The 16,238-nt window shown below is 47.2% G+C and overlaps 1 protein-coding gene across 2 annotated transcripts; it reads left to right on the top strand.

Annotated features, from left to right (window-relative positions):
* The first annotated feature begins 1,606 nt into the window (after positions 1–1,606).
* On the top strand, positions 1,607–16,002 carry C1QBP (complement C1q binding protein). Of its 2 annotated transcripts, none has more exons than XM_034420903.3 (6): positions 1,607–2,052; positions 5,713–5,863; positions 9,637–9,721; positions 11,665–11,760; positions 13,533–13,655; positions 15,578–16,002. In XM_034420903.3, the coding sequence occupies exons 1-6, from the start codon at positions 1,830–1,832 to the stop codon at positions 15,725–15,727; spliced, it is 828 nt and encodes a 275-aa protein (XP_034276794.1). In that variant the 5' UTR covers positions 1,607–1,829; the 3' UTR covers positions 15,728–16,002. The 2 variants fall into 2 exon arrangements, with proteins under 2 accessions (XP_034276794.1, XP_087739551.1); XM_087883425.1 differs by having other exon boundaries at positions 1,759–2,121.
* The last annotated feature ends 236 nt before the right edge of the window (positions 16,003–16,238 follow it).

Raw genomic sequence — 16,238 nt, 5'->3', positions numbered from 1 at the left:
TGTGGTTTTTTTCTCTTTTGTTCAATTCATGCTCAAACATTGATATCAATCTGTGCCTAATGTTTTGAAAAAAGGTGGAAATAAGAGTGGAAGTATCTCTGGTTACTCAGGAGCGTAGTTTCACCAGATGTTTTTACCACGTAGATTCCTTAGTGCTAAAAATTATGTTAGATTTGGTCCTCCCCAAATGAAAAGCCTCTGCTTCTTTACAGCAAGAGTGGCACAACTCTGTATTAGAACAGCAGCTTTGTAGGCTGTAGGCTCCAGATCAAAGACCTCCAGGGAAAAGGACCAAAGAACCCCTTGAAGGTTAGCTGTCAATCAGAGAGGACCAAGAAAATAGTGTTAGGTGGACCCACAGCACAAGCCATAATGGAATTGTCAAATTTGGGATAAATGAGTTACGTGAACTCAGCCATGACTTCAAAACAATTTTGACTTGGCATGATGTGTGAACCTATCCTGTAGAGCTTAAGCTTTAGATTGAAGGGTTCCATAATCAAAAAAGTTTGGGAACCGCTGGTCTAAGGTACTTCAAAGGCCAATGCAATGAATTACATGAAATGTGCATGCCCAAACAACTAGGCATCATCACTCTGCTGAACACCTACCGTAATTCCCACAGCATTATTTTAGGCTTAAAGATATTTACCCATATACAGTAGTAGGTTGCATTGCTATTATCCTTCTCATCTTCCTCATCATCTTTCCTTCTGCCTTCTCCTATTGGTATCTTATGACCTATTCTATCACTTTGTTGTTTGTATTTACACTGAGTTTATGCACGAGAGACAAATTCCTTGTGTGTGCGATCACACTTGGCCAATTCTTTCTCTCTTTCCTATTCTCTTCTCTTCACTCCACTCTACTTGATGTGCCATGGTACTTGAGGGACGCGGTGGCTCAGTGGCTAAGATGCTGAGTGTGGCAGTTCAGGAGGGTGAGCTCCCATTACTTGTCCCAGCTCCTGCCAACCTAGCAGTTCGAAAGCACGTAAAAAATGCAAGTAGAAAAAACAGGGACCACCTTTGGTGGGAAGGTAACAACGTTCTGTGCAGCTTTGGCGTTTAGTCATGACGGCCACATGACGATGGAGACATCTTCGGACAGCACTGGCTTTTCAGCTTTGAAACAGAGATGAGCAGCGCCCCCTAGAGTCGGGAACGACTAGCACATATGTGCAAGGGGAACCTTTACCATGGTAATTATCAAAGGAGAGTCCCTCAGGAAACGAGGGACCCTGGTGGCACAGCAGACTAAAGCACCGTTATTAACATCAGCTGCCTGCAATTACTGCAAGTTCAAATCTCACCAGGCTCAAGGACGACTCAGCCTTCCATCCTTTCTAAGGTAGGTAAAATGAGGACCCGGATTGTGGGGGCAATAAGCTGACTTTGTATAAAATATACAAAAGTATGAAGGCTATTGCTTAACGCATTGTAAGCCGCCCTGAGTCTCCAGAGAAGAGCGGCATATAAATCAAATAAAACAAAAAACGGGGCTCATCTACTTCTGAAGACACTCGGCCAAAGACAAGGGGAGAATGTTACCTTCCCGCCTTTGTAAACTGGGTTTCCGCGGATGGAAATCCAGCATTTCCAGCCCAAAAGCATCCTCAAAACAACCAGCCGTGCAGGGCGCGCCGCTCCCCACAGCCCCAGTGCCAAAAAAGCGCTTTCGGCGCTGTCTTTCAAAGGAGGAGGGACGACCGAGGAGGCGGAGTCTGGCTTAGCGACCTCGGTTTCCTTTCTCCCCCCCGCCTCCCTTCCTTCCTTCCGGGCTTCCCCCACGTGAGTTCGCCTCGCTCCGTCTTTCTCCGGCCTTCAACCATGCTGGTCGCCCGGGCTTTGCGATCCGCCGCCGCCGCGCGCTCTTCTCTGCCGCTCCTGCCTTTGCAGGCAAGCAGCGCGCATCGCCCCGCTGTCGCTGCGGCCGCTCGGCCTTTCAGCCGCTCTCTCTGGGTGCTCCGCGGCTCCGGGAAAGGCCTTCCCGGCCTTCTGCGGAGGGGCTTCCCCTCCGTGTCCTGCAGTTGCGGCGGCCTCCATACCGAAGGTGAGAGAAAAGGGGGAGACGGGCCAGCGCTCCCGTTTCCTGGCGCGCGGAAGCAACCGGGCTCCTGGGGTAAGGCGCGGCGGATCTGGAGGGAGCCATTGGATCATCTGTCGGGGGTTGCTTTCCGCCAGGATCGGAAGTTTTGCAAGGGGATCCCGACCTTCAAAGGTGGGGCTGGAGAATAGAGGCGAGGATTAAAAGAATCGGGATCACGGGGGGGGGGGAATGACCCTCGAGGAGGTTTTAAGGATGCGGGTGCTCCAAGGTTAAACCTCGGTTAATTTTCACGTGGCTCGATGCGAATGAGGACTCTCTTTAGTTTTAGTCTCGCAAAGGTACGTGGGGTGGGGGTGGGGGGGGAAGTTCCATGCGTCTTTGCCTAGGAAGGCCCTCAGGTACGAGTTTGGAGAAGACGCCTGGAAATTTGTGTAAAAATAGCCCGGGGCTCGGTAGGCGCAAATTGCAACCCCGCAAGGCCATGTTTTCACGCATCAAGGTGTGTGCGGGCATTAAGGGACGCCATGTGCCCGCAGCTCAAACCTTGGCAATTCTAAAATGGGTGGACTTCAAACTCCCAGGATGCCGCAGTCCCCCATACTGGCTGGGGAATTTTGGGAGTTGAAGTTCATCCATTTTAATTTAATTTAATTTCCAATTTATATACCGCCCTTCTCCCTGAGGACTCAGGGCGGTGTACAGCCAGAATAAGAACATAGAATACAAATATTAAAAACAGTTAAAAATATATCTAAATTTGGCCCAGAAATTTAAGAAATCACAAACCGATTAAAAGAATTTAAAAAGTTTCTTCTTAAGCCAGCCCGGCTTGCTGGAAAAGATGGGTTTTAAGGACAGGACGTCATGGATTCTCCTTATCTCAGGGGGCAACTGATTCCAGAGGGTAGGAGCCCCCACAGAGAAGGCCCTCCCCCTGGGGGTCACCAGCCTACATTGTTTGGCTGATGGCACCCTGAGGAGGCCCTCTCTGTGGGAGCGCACGGGACGATGGGATCTTAAACTTGCCAGGGTTGAAAACCCTAAGTCAGTGATGGAATGACAGGAAAGAATGACCCAAACTCCATGTTTATAGAGAAAGGTACTTTTACTAGAAAATGAAGTGAAGGCAACCAAGGAAAGCTGAAATTAAAGGCAATAAGTGCGAAAAGTGCATATAGAAAGCATCCCCTCCCACTGTCCATCGTAAATCATCCAATCCAAAGGTCTCCCAGGTTCAGGTGGAAGCACGTCTGGCAGCATCATCAATCAGGAATGCCACGACGGTTGACCCGATAGCAGCTTCAAAGATTCAGTTTCGTTTCTTCCAAAGTTCTCCAGCACACTTCCCTCCCCCAGACGCCTAGCTCTCCCCCCTCCTGTTTCTTATGGCAGCCAAAGCAGTAAAAGCGGAGGCTGACAGCTAACCTTTTTGCCATCATGTGCCAAAAGCTGGGGGAGTGCGGGGTGGTCGCGCGCATGTGTGCCCATATCCATAATTCTATGCGCCTTGCCCCCCCACACATGCGTGCGTGACCCCCCCATGTTCCCCCCATTTTTGGCATGTGATGGCATGGTGGGCCTGGTAGGCCCGTTTTTTTCCCCTCCGCAGGCTCCAGAGGCTTTCTAGGAGCCTGGGGAGGGTGAAAACAGCTATCCCCACCTCCCCGGAGGCCCTCAGGGTCCAGAAACAGACCATTTGCCGACTTCGGTTGGGCCCAGAAGGCCCAAAAATCAGCTGGCCAGCGCGCACATGCGTGCTGGAGCTGAGCTAGGGCAACGCTTGCATGCCCACCAATATGGCTCCGTGTGCCACCTGTGGCACGCTTGCCATAGGTTCGCCATCACGGCCCTAGGTTGAATATGAGACATCCCCCATGTATCATTGCAACCCAAAATGGGTTCAGTGTGAAAGTCTCCCCTTTTCAAAATGTAAACAAAGATCAACTCTTGGCTTGTAGTGTCTTCAAAAGAGTTGGATTCTTTTGCTCAAGTGCATGGATTGCTGGGAAGCAAGGCAGGAGTTAACCATAGTTACCATACTTAGTGGTCAACACCCCTCACAGGGAGAATGTTAAGCGCAACAAATTTAAAGAGTTTACCCTGGAGAAGTGTTTCACAACCTCAGCAACTTTTAAGATGGGGGTGGGTGGGGGCCTGGCTGGAGAATTCTGGAAGTTGAAGTCCACCCATCTTAAAGTTGATGAAGTTTGACTCAGAAGGAGAAAAACTTTAAGGTTTTTTTTTCGTTTTTCAAAAAGAAAGCTTTGGTATTCAAGGACACACGCACAGAGATCATGCCCATTTAATTAATTAATTAATTAATTAAGGGGAAATGGGCTGCAAGGGAGAGTGGGGGGGGCAGGAGAGAGCATAAACCGAAGATCATCCATGCAAGCAAAATCTTATTTTCTTCTAGGCACCCAGTCTGGTCCTCTTCAGATTTTCTAGAACTCCTATTCTTATTCTCATCCTTCCTAGTATCTCTTCCCACTTATGGTTATAACCATGTTGCTTGTATCTTTACAATGTATATTGTTTTATTATTTCCTAGTATGATTTGATTGCTTATTAGTATCCTATGACTATCACTAAGTGTTGTATTTTATGATTCTTTGATGAATATGTATTATTTTTTCTTTATGTACACTGAGAGCAAACGCACCAAAGACAAATTCCTTGTGTGTCCAATCACACTTGGCCAATAAAGAATTCTATTCTAGTCTATTCAAAGGTCCTTCCCTCCTCCAGGAATTCTGGGACATGTGGTCTGCATATTTCTGGAGTACACTGGTTGGGGAAGGTTGATCTAAAGCTCTTGTGAAAAGCACAATGGCTGGAAAGCTTAATCTGATATTGGTCAGCCACGAAGACGATGAATTCCACACTATAAATTATTTGGAATGAGATTGAAAAAAATAACATTTGGAGTTCTGTAATCTCCTTGTACAAATCTCTATGGTTTCCAGTATGGAATATCCTCTACAATTGGATGCATTTTGGCCTGAATAATTGTGGTAAAACAGTGAACAATTGCTCAAAAAATTAAAAAAAATAAAACATTATAAATTGGATAGATAATGATTTGAGATTCCTATTTTCATAGCATTCATGGGAATCTTGTCCCAAATAACAAATTATATAGTAAAATTTTGTGAACCCAATGTTTTTAAGTACTTGAACCTAGAACAGAAGATTAGGTGAGGTTCCTAGGTTTGCTGAACTATTATTTTCTATTATGTCTATTATTGATGGTAAGCTCCTTTGAGCCCAAACCCATGGTAAAAATAAGTGTTTCATTTCTTGGCAACCTTGTGGTCTCTTGGACACCTTTCAGCATTTTTTGCTGTCAAGTTTTATCTGCAGCAGAAATTAGGATCAGGTTCAAAACTGCTTAACATTTTTCTGGATTCACCAAGGTTAGCTGGTGGGGGGAATCTGCTGTGATCAAACCGTACAATGCTTTAGTAATTAATAATATAAATGTCATTGTGGGGTTCCTGAGTTGGAAGTAGCACTAGCTATATTGTCTATGGGGAAGAAAGAAAAAAAATAAAAACCAGAAAGTCCTGTTGCCTCTTGAAAAAGCACCTTTGGGACACTAGCTATGTTAAGTGCTTTTTGGATGCACACAATGAACGAGCTGCTGTTCTTTCCAATCTGCAGGTGACAAGGCTTTTACTGAGTTTCTAAATGATGAAATCAAAGAGGAGAAGAAGATCCAGAAACACAAATCCTTGCCGAAGATGTCCGGAGGGTGGGAGCTGGACATTCATGGCACTGAAGCCAAGCTCACAAGGAAAGTGGCTGGGGAAACGTAAGTGGGCCAAGAAGTTTGGGTAATTTCTGGATTTCATGGGTGGTGGAGGGGGAAAGAGAAAGTCCATTGCTTATATAACCTAGAGCAGGGGTGTCAAACTCAAGGGCCTTGGTCTGGATTCAGCCTGCGGGGTGCTTAAATCCGGCCCGCAGTGCTGGCCTGGAAATATTGAAGGACCGGTGCCTCTGCCGGCCAAAACAGGCCACATGCAGCCCCTTTGCGACCCATTTTTGGCCTCCCCAGCCTCCTCCAGCACTCTGCCGGCCAAAAATGGGCCGCGAGCTGTCTTGGGAGGCCCCCGCACGGCCCGTTTTTGGCTGGCAGAGTGCTGCTGGAGGCTGGGGAGGCCGAAAATGAGGTGCGGGGGGCCATGTGCTGCTTCCCTGCACCCCATTTTGGGCAGAAAAGTGCTGCAGGAGGCCATTCAGGCCAAAAACGGGGCAGAGGGGGCTGCTTGTTGGGGCTTCCCTGCAGCCCATTTTGGCCAGCAGGATGCTGCAGGAGGCGTCCATTCCATCTCTCCCCGCCGGCCCACGGAAAAGAACTACAATGCTGATTCGGCCCTCGAAGAAATCCAGTTTGACGCCCCTGGATTAGTAGAATAATTATAGGTACATCACATTGGCTTATAGAGTAATAGGTACTTGCATACTGTACACACGTAGCAAAATTGATAATTCGGAATCAGACTGCTGCAGATCAGTAGATCTGATAACTATGTATAAAGGAAGATCTTGGTCCGAGGGAGGCCACTGTACCTCAGATAGCTGGATGTGAGTCCCTCCTTGTGAAGTGGGGCCATGGGGTTCAGATGGGCCTGCTGATGGCGTACCTGGCTCCCTGCCGCGTAGCAGCGGCCCTGCCTGAGCTGCTCGACGTAATAGCCGGGGTGGCGGTTGATACCCCCAGACTTATGGTCATGGGGGATTTCAACCTGCCATCTGTTGGTGAAACGTCGGAAGCGGCTCGGGAGTTCTTGGCTTCCATGACGGCTATGGACCTGACTCAGTTAGTTCATGGCCCTACTGACACGGGGGGACACACTCTGGACTTGATTTTTGTCTCAGGTCAGTGGCTGAATGATCTAGAAGTAGGGGACTTAGTTTTTGAGCCCTTGTCATGGTCAGATCATTCACTCCTTCGACTGGACTTCCGTACCACTACCCCCTGCCGCAGGGAGGTGGAACCGGTTAGGTGGTTTCGCCCCAGGCTCCAGATGGATTCCAGATGGAGCTTGGGCCATTCTCTGAGGCTCTGGCTCACGGGTCGGCTGAAGACCTGGTGGCCGCCTGGGATAGGGCGGCCACTGGAGCTTTGGATCGTGTCGTGCCTTTGCGGTCTCTGACCCGCTGCCGGTCCCGTGTGGCTCCCTGGTTTTCCGAGGAGCTGAGGGAAATGAAGCGCCGGAAAAGACACCTAGAGAGCGGTTGGAGGGCCAGCTGTTCCGAATCCGATCGAACACTTGTGAGGTCTCATATTAAGACCTACCTAGTGGTGATAAGAGCGGCAAAATCTGACTTATTTTTTCGCCCTTATCGTGTCTGCAGATAACCACCCAGCCACACTGTTTAGGGTGACCCGCTCCCGGTTCCATCTAGGAGCGAGGGAAGACCCCTTACAGGGTAGGGCTGAGGATTTTGTGCAATATCTGCATGACAAAATCACTCAGATTCGGGAAGGCTTGGACTCTGACTGGGTAGGTTCAGACGGGGTGATGGAGGTGGGTCTTGAGAATGTTATCTGGGAGGAGTTTGACCCGGTGACTCCCGAGGATATGGACAGGATTTTGGGCAGGCTTAGCATGGCCACATGTTTATTGGACCCGTGTCCCTCCTGGTTGGTGGTGGCCTCCCGGGAGGTTACACAAGGCTGGCTCCAGGAGATTATCAACGCTTCTTTGAGTGAGGGTTTCCTCCCCTCTGCCTTGAAAGAGGCGGTGGTGAGGCCCCTCCTCAAGAAGCCTGCCCTGGACCCGGCTGTATTAGCAAATTATCGTCCAGTCTCCAACCTCCGCTTTGTGGCGAAGGTTGTTGAGAGTGTGGTGGCGCGACAGCTTCCCTGGTACCTGGATGAAGCTGTCTATCTAGATCCGTTCCAGTCGGGTTTCAGGCCTGGGTACAGCACGGAAACAGCATTGGTCACATTGGTTGATGATCTCTGGAGGGCTCGGGATAGGGGCTGTTCCTCTATCCTGGTCCTATTAGATCTCTTAGCGGCTTTTGATACCATCGACCATGGTATCATGCTGCGCTGGTTGAAGGGGTTGGGGGTAGGGGGCACCGTGTTGCGGTGGTTCTCCTCCTTCCTCTCTGACGAGTCGCAGTCTGTGTTGGCAGGGGGGCAGAGGTCGACCCTGAGGCGCCTTGTGTGTGGGGGGGCCGCAAGGGTCGGTCCTCTCGCCCCTTCTGTTCAACATTTATGTGAAGCCGCTGGGTGAGATCATCTGTGGTTTCGGGGTGAAGTTCCATCAGTACGCTGATGACACTCAGCTGTACATCTCCACCCCAGACCACCCCAATGATGCCCTTGACGTGATGTCCCAGTGTCTGGAGGCCGTGCGGATTTAGATGGGGAGGAACAGGCTCAGACTCAACCCTTCCAAGACTGAGTGGCTGTGGCTCCCGGCATCCCGGTATAGCCAGCTTATGCCATCGCTGACTATTGGGGGTGAGTCGTTGGCCCCCACGGAGAGGGCTTGCAACTTAGGTGTCCTCCTGGATGCACGGCTGTCCTTAGAAGAGCATGTGATGCCTGTGGCCATGGGGGCCTTCTATCAGGTTCGCCTGATTCGCCAGTTGCGTCCCTTTCTGGATCGGGACTCCTTGTGCACGGTCACTCATGCCCTTGTCACTTCCCGCCTGGACTACTGTAATGTTCTCTACATGGGGCTCCCCTTGAAGAGCACCCGGAGGCTCCAACTGGTCCAGAATGCGGCCGCGCGGGTGATTGTGGGAGCGACATGGCGTTCCCATGTAACACCTCTCCTGCGCGAGCTGCACTGGCTTCCAGTGGTCTTCCGGGTGCGATTCAAGGTGTTGGTTACCATCTTCAAAGCGCTCCATGGCTTAGGACCTGGGTACTTACAAGACTGCCTGCTGCTACCAATAGCCTCCCACCGGCCAGTACGCTCCCACAGAGGGGCTCCTCCGGGTACCGTCGGTCAAACAATGTCGACTAGCGACCCCCAGGGAGAGAGCTTTCTCTGTGGGGGCACCTGCCCTCTGGAACGAACTGCCCCCTGGGATACGGAGGATTCCCGACTTGCGCATCTTTCACCGTGCCCTCAAAATGTTTTTATTCTAACAAGCCGGGCTGGCCTAATTTTTTAACTTCTTTAATTTTTTTAAATTTTAAAACGTGTTTTATTTGAATAGCTGGGCCAAATTATTTAATACGCTTTTATTTATTTTTTTAATTTTATATTTGTGTGCTTTTACTTTTGGCTGTACACTGCCCTGGGTCCTTCGGGAGAAGGGCGGTATATAAATTGGAATGAATGAATGAATGAATGAATGAATGAATGAATGAATGAATGAATAAATAATGTAACAACATTGGCAAAATAGTGACTAAATTTTAAGGATTGATTCATAAGGCTTCAGACTGATGCAATTTGTGTTCTTCTTGAGATTCATTTGATCTTCTTGCTGGGTCAGTGTGTGCATTACAGTTTTTTGAGAAATTAGACGCATTGGAGGCCACGTGTTACAGTCGAGGCTGCTCTCCTCCATTGATCTTGGTTTGCTAATTGTGGCTGTGTTGTTCCCTAGGATCACTGTCTCCTTCAATGTTAATAACAGCATTCCACCATGTGTTGATGAACCCCCAGAAGAACAGAAGGACCAAGAGGCTGAGGTAAAGAAAAGTTCCTTTGTTTGGGAGCAGGGTAGGACTCAGCAGTGTAGACAATGAGTGAAGCATTTGTGTTCTTGTGAAAGATCAGTTCAGTGATGGCTAACCTTTTTGCCATCGCGTGCCGAAAGCGGGGGGAGCTCAATGCGCCCCATCTCCCCAAACTCCCCTCGCTTTTGGCATGCGATGGCACGGTAGGCCAGTTTTTAGCCCTCCCCAGGCTCCAGAGCCTTTCTGGGAGCCTGGGGAGGGCAAAAACAGCCTTCCCCACCCCCCTGGAGGCCCTCCAGAGGCCAGAAACAGCCTGTTTCCTGACTTCTGGTGGGCCCAGAAGGCCTGAAATAAACTGGCCAGCGCGCGCATGCGTGCCAGACCTGAGCTAGGGCAATGCTCGCGTACCCATTGATGTGGCTCCAGGGTCATTTAACAATGGGGTTATTAACTTATCAATTGCAGTGATATTATTCACTTATTCACTTACAATTCACTTAACAACTGTGGCAAGAAAAGTCGTAAAACGGGGCAAAACTCACTTAACAAATGTCTCACTTAACAGCAAGGATCTTGAGCTCAGTTGTGGTCATAAATTGAGGACTACTTGTAGTTCAGACTTTTAATAATTTATTCAATGTAGACGATAAAGAAACATAGCTTGATTTCGTTTCTGCAGTATAAAGAATGAAAATAGACCAACTTCATGTCTGGACATGCCTAGTACAATAGATCATCCATTATCTTTGTGACAATAATTACTTAATTGTATGTTGCATCTGTTTATTTCAGTATTATTTGCATAATCACAATGCGGCTTTTTGTGTTATTTCTTATTGTACAAATGACATTGATGCAGATGACATATTGGATCAGTGGTGAAATCCAAATTTTTAAACTATAGGTTCTGTGGGCGTGGCTTGGTGGGTGTGGCTTGGTGGGTGTGGCAGGGGAAGAATACTGCAAAATCTCCATTCCCACCCCACTCCAGAGAAAGGATACTGCAAAATCTCCATTCCCACCCCACTCCAGGGGAAGGATACTGCAAAATTTCCATTCCCACCCACTCCAGGGGAAGGATATTCTCTCTTCTTCCTCTCATGTCAGGTCTCTCTTGCCCCTAGAAATAAGCCAAGATCCAGCATTTCTCCAATCATGGGCTATTTAGAGGAGGAAGCCAGTCCTTGTCCCAAAGGTGCTTTTCAGTGGTGAAATCCAATTTTTTTTACTACCAGTTCTGTGGGCATAGCTTGGTGGGCGTGGTGTGGCTTGGTGGGCGTGGCAGGGGAAGGATACTGCAAAATCTCCATTCCCTCCCCGCTCCAGAGGAAGGATACTGCAAAATCCCCATTCCCTCCCCACTCCTGAGGGAAGGATATTGCAAAATCTCCATTCCCTCCCCACTCTGGGGCCAGCCAGAGGTGGTATTTGCTGGTTCTCCAGACTACGCAAAATTTCCACTACCGGTTCTCCAGAACCTGTCAGAAGCTGCTGGATTTCACCCCTGTTTTGGATATACTGTAATACAGCGGTCCCCATCTTTTTGGGCACCATGAAGTGAGGTCCTTCTGCGGACCGGAGGGGGTGTGGTTTCATGTGCTGCCTGCATCCTGCAGATGGGGCTTTGCTTGTTTGCATGACCTGGTTTCTGGCATACTTCAGACCAGTGCCGGTCCATGGACTGGGGGTTGGGGACCCCTGCTGTAATAGGCATCTGGAAATGGTAGACAAAAGAGTCTGCTTTCACTGCAGTGATTTATACAAATCACAATTCTGCACGGTGTACCTTAATTTCAGCAAGACCTGGAAGCATTTGAGGGAATCAGATATGTGCAGCTTCCTATGAGGAGAACAGGACAGGAAACAGTTTAATCAATTTCATCTGGATTGCTGCAATCAAATACGATTTGGTTGGTGTTTGTTCTGAATTTTATGTTGTTGCCTTCCTTCTACAGCCTGAGCTGACATCCACCCCAAACTTTGTTGTAGAAGTAAGCAAAGATGATACCAAGCAAACTCTTGTGCTGGATTGCCATTACCCTGAGGATGAGGTGAGTGTGGTCATTTTATCCCTCTGCCTTCTCTCGATGAAATCCTCTAGTCCAGGGTTGGAAATCAACATAAAACAATAGATTGTGATGAAGGAGATGTTTTAGCTAAGCTTTCTCCATTATTGCTGGCATTAATTCAACAGAAGAAGGATTTTGGGAAACGTAATACCCTGTTTCCCCCAAAATAAGACATCCCCTGATAATAAGCCCAATCAGGCTTTTGAATGCATGGCAATAAGGCCAAGTGCTTATTTCAGGGTTCAAAAAATATATAAGACAGGGTCTTATTTTCGGGGAAACACGGTAGCACTTACTTATATACCTCTCCATAGTGCTTTACAGCACATTCTGGGCAGTTTATAATATCAGCATATTGCCCCCAACAATCTGAGTCTTCATTTTACCAATCTTGGAAGGATGGAAGACTGAGTCAACTTGAGCCCCGTCAGCATCGAACTCAAGGCTGTGGGCAGAGTTTGCCTGCAATACTGCATCTAACCACTGCGCCACAGGGCTCATATATTATAGTGTGTTATTTAATGGGCAGTCTGGATATATTCTGTTGGAAAATGTTATTTTTTTCTCTTTTTTTCCTCTTGCATTATAATTTATGTTAATCAAATTTTTAGTTCTTAAAAACTTGAAGGGAGGGTGTTTGATCAGACCAAAAACCCATCTAATCCAGATTTCTGTTCCAACAGCATCCATTCAGATATGCCTTTAGAAAAACCCACAAGTGGGACCCCTTCTTTTCTTGTTCCCCAATGATCCTCTCCCATCTTCACTCTGAGTGTGTGTTGAGAATGAAGCCACTGCTAATACAACCAACAGCTTCTTTTGAACAAATGGTGTTAGTGTTCTCTGAGCTTGGCTTGCAGACGTTTCATTTCCCAACTAGGTAACATCATCAGTGTTAACGGTGTGTGTGGGAGTTACACTGATGATGTTACCTAGTTGGGCGATGAAACGTCTGTAAACCAACAACCAAGCCCAGAGAGCACCCAAGGTTTCCACAGTTCAACCCTGAGCTACAGATATTCTTTTGACTGCAAAAATAGGCCTGTTATAGTATGGAAGGATATTGACTAGAATCGCGATGTGTGTAATGCAAAAAGTCCCTCTCTCTCCCCCCCTCCCCCCCCCAAATCATGAGGGCAGATGGTTGGATCCTATAATGTCAAGTTACATGTTTCTAATGGAACTTGTAGTTTGACTTGTGCAGATCATTGCAGATGCACTCTGCCACAGTTACAGTAATTATGTACATACCAGTGGTGGGTTGCTCCCGGTTCGGTCCGGTTCTATAGAACCGGTAGTAAAACTGGTGGGAGGCTCCGCTCAATAGCTTCTGCGCTCATGCTCCCACTGCAAACCAATAATAAAGGTAAGTAGAACCCACCCCTGGTACATACGTAAGAAAGTCTTCATATTGTATAGATCAGGAGTGTCAAACTCAAGGCCTGCGATGTAGTCAGATCTGGCCCTCAAGGCCGTCCTCGTCTACCCAATGCGAAGAGAAAACATGTCAGCAGTTTAGGGAGTGGCATCAAGCTGGCCACGCCCATTCAGTCGGCCACCCCCACCCAACCCCAAGGTCAACCACAGCCCTGATGCGACCCTCAATGAAATTGAGTTTGACACCTCTGGTATAGATTATTAGTGTTCTCTGCACATTTATAGGGAGTAAATAATCTCCTTCCTGGCCTAATTCTGAGTTGCTTGATAATGACTTGGTTTTTCACCAATACCATTTGAATTGTTCTGCCCAACAGATTAGCCACACCGGAGAAGGAGAAAGTGATATTTTTTCCATCCAAGAAGTCAGTTTCCAGCCAAGTGGAGATTCAGAATGGCAGGATAACAACTATACTCTCAACACTGATTCTCTAGACTGGGTAAGAGAATTCATACCCACAATTCATTGTGTAAGTTTTTATGGGAATGATTGTTTATAGAAAATAACTTTCTTCAACTCTGTAGCCTCAAGATAGAGGCTGAGATTGCAGTTCTCCCACCCAGCACGATGAGGCTGCCTTGAGATTTCTAGAAGGTGCAGTTCCAACAAATCTGTAGGGTGCCAAGTTGACAAAAGTGTAAAGTGTGTACTGCAGGTATTGTGAGTGAAGGAGGTGCTGGAATCACATCACATGAGAGACTAGGCTAAAACAGATTGGATGGTTTATGAGTCAGTTTCTTGTGAGGAACCAACCAATGTTGTGCTAAGCAGGCTGTTGCCTAAAGGCAACATATAGTTTGGGAAAAACATCTGGATTGAACATTATAGTTGGGTTCACATTACTGAGTTGCTGCTAAGAAAACTGCAGAGACCAGTCCAGATGTCGTCGGGAGTTAAGCTCAACTCACAGGACAGGTGACTAGGTTATTTTTTTGAGCCCAGGTTTAGAGTTTAATTTTGTGTGAATCCAATCATTGAACATTCCTACTTGAGACTAAGGGCCCTCCCATCCTGGATCCCACAATTTAAGACAGACTGAGAAAATAGGGATTTCTCTTTCTGTAGAGCAGGGGTGTCAAACTCAAGGCCCACGGGCGACATCTGGCCTGCGATGTGGTCAGATCTTGCCCACGGGGCCGTCCTGCTCTACCCAATGCAAAGAGGAAAGATCAGTCCAACGTAGCTTTGGCCCAGTCTACCCAGTGCGAAGAGGAAACATGCCAGCCATTTGGGGAGTGGCGTCAAACTGGCCACGCCCACCCAGTTGATCACATGCCCCCCAGTCAGCCACGCCTGCCCGACCCCCCGAGGTCAATCACAGCTCTGATGTGGCCCTCAATGAAATTGAGTTTGACACCCCTACTGTAGAGTGTTTTATAAAGTTGAAAAACGCTAATATTTTTGTATAATTAAAGGCTTGGTTGGTATTATTTTCAGTTTCCCTGAAAATAATACATCCCCTGATGATAAGCCCAATTGGGCTTTTGAGCGCATGCGCTAAAATAAGCCTTCCCCCTCGTCCCCCGGAAAATAAGACCTCCCTGAAAATATTTAAACGCAGAGCTGGAAATCAGGTAAGACGGCAAGAGAAGCCCCATCTTGCTCCACGCACCCCAAAATAATAAGACCTCCCTGGAAATAAAGGCCAAGCGCTTATTTTGGGGTTCAAAAAAATATAAGACAGGGTCTTATTTTCGGGGAAACACGGTATGTGAATACAAAGGGTTGGAAGGATTCTTGAGTGCTGCTTAGCTTACCCAAGATAAGGTTGGCAATAGGGAGCCACGCTGAACTAGTGGCAATTCTTCATTTGACCATAAACCTGTATTCACCTTATCTATTACAAGAATAGCAATAGCAATAAGACTTATATACCGCTTCATAGTGCTTTATAGCCCTCTCTAAGTAGTTTACTGAGGCAGCATATTGCCCTCAACAATCTGGGTCCTCATTTTACCGACCTCAGAAGGTTGGAAGGCTGAGTCAACCTTGACTCTGTCAGGATCGAACACCTGGAGTAAGCAGTGAGTTAGCCTGCCGTACTGCATTCTAACCACTGCGCTACCATGGCTCATAATATGCAAAATATTCAGAAGTATGTCTCCATTTCTTAAATAGTCTGGTAGCATAGCCTGATAGCATTTTTTTTTTACTAAAAGGTTTTCTTGAGCAAACATCTGATAAAGCAGCTCACAAAAGCTTATGGTTTTTACTTTACTTTAATAAATATAATGAAATACGTTTGTGAGGAAAAAATGCTACGAGACGCCTGTTTTTCCCACCATAGACTGACTGACATGGCTGTCCTTCTACAATGTGTGCATTTCTTGTGTCTTCTTACATATCCAATAATCTTCCCAGGCCCTGTATGACCACCTGATGGATTTCTTGGCTGACCGAGGAGTGGACAATACATTTGCAGATGAGCTTATGAAACTCAGCACAGCCCTGGAGCACAAAGAGTACATTCGGTTCCTTGAAGATCTGAAGCATTTTGTCAAATGTCAGTAGGCTGAGTGAGCTGCGTGGAGATCAATCTTTCTTTCGAGGGAGTTTGAGAGTGGGTTACCTTTTGCCCTCCAAAACCTGGACTCTAGTTTTAAAACCCCGGGAAACGACAGAAGAGGGAATTGAAGTTTTTCTTTGGAGTTGATTATATCCACTTGGGGGTTAGAGGGGAAATGGGACATTATAGCCATTTTGCAACTGTAGGCCGTCCAGCTGTCAACTAGATTGAGGAGGTTTGTACAGTTTAAAAAGGAAAATAAATAATGTGAAACTAAAAATTAATCTTGAACTATTATTGTAAAGTGAGCTGTGTGGGTATGCTTAGCTTTTTTTCCAATTTCGTGTGGTTCAGATAATATGGAGACTTTTAAGTCTCAAAGTTCCTACCCAATTGCAGAACTCAACCTGGATTAACTGAACGTTGCCATATTAAAATCGACATTAATATGCATGATGAAAATTCTTTAATTTCACAACGAGCTCCCCCCGGAGATACGGAGGATCCCGGATCTTC

The sequence above is a fragment of the Pantherophis guttatus genome, chromosome 1 (assembly GCF_059756535.1).
Source record: "Pantherophis guttatus breed Tessera chromosome 1, ASM5975653v1, whole genome shotgun sequence".
Lineage (NCBI taxonomy): Eukaryota > Metazoa > Chordata > Lepidosauria > Squamata > Colubridae > Pantherophis > Pantherophis guttatus.
Note: the sequence above shows the minus strand (reverse complement) of the source record. Positions and strands in the feature narration are given on the sequence as shown.

What these genes read in the sequence shown, in the direction of transcription:
- C1QBP (XM_087883425.1), top strand. Translation starts at nt 1,830, where the DNA reads ATGCTGGTCGCCCGGGCTTTGCGATCCGCCGCCGCCGCGCGCTCTTCT. An exon ending in GAAGCAACCGGGCTCCTGGG is followed by an intron (nt 2,122 to 5,712) that starts GTAAGGCGCGGC and finishes TCCAATCTGCAG; the next exon opens with GTGACAAGGCTTTTACTGAG. An exon ending in ACACTGATTCTCTAGACTGG is followed by an intron (nt 13,656 to 15,577) that starts GTAAGAGAATTC and finishes TAATCTTCCCAG; the next exon opens with GCCCTGTATGACCACCTGAT.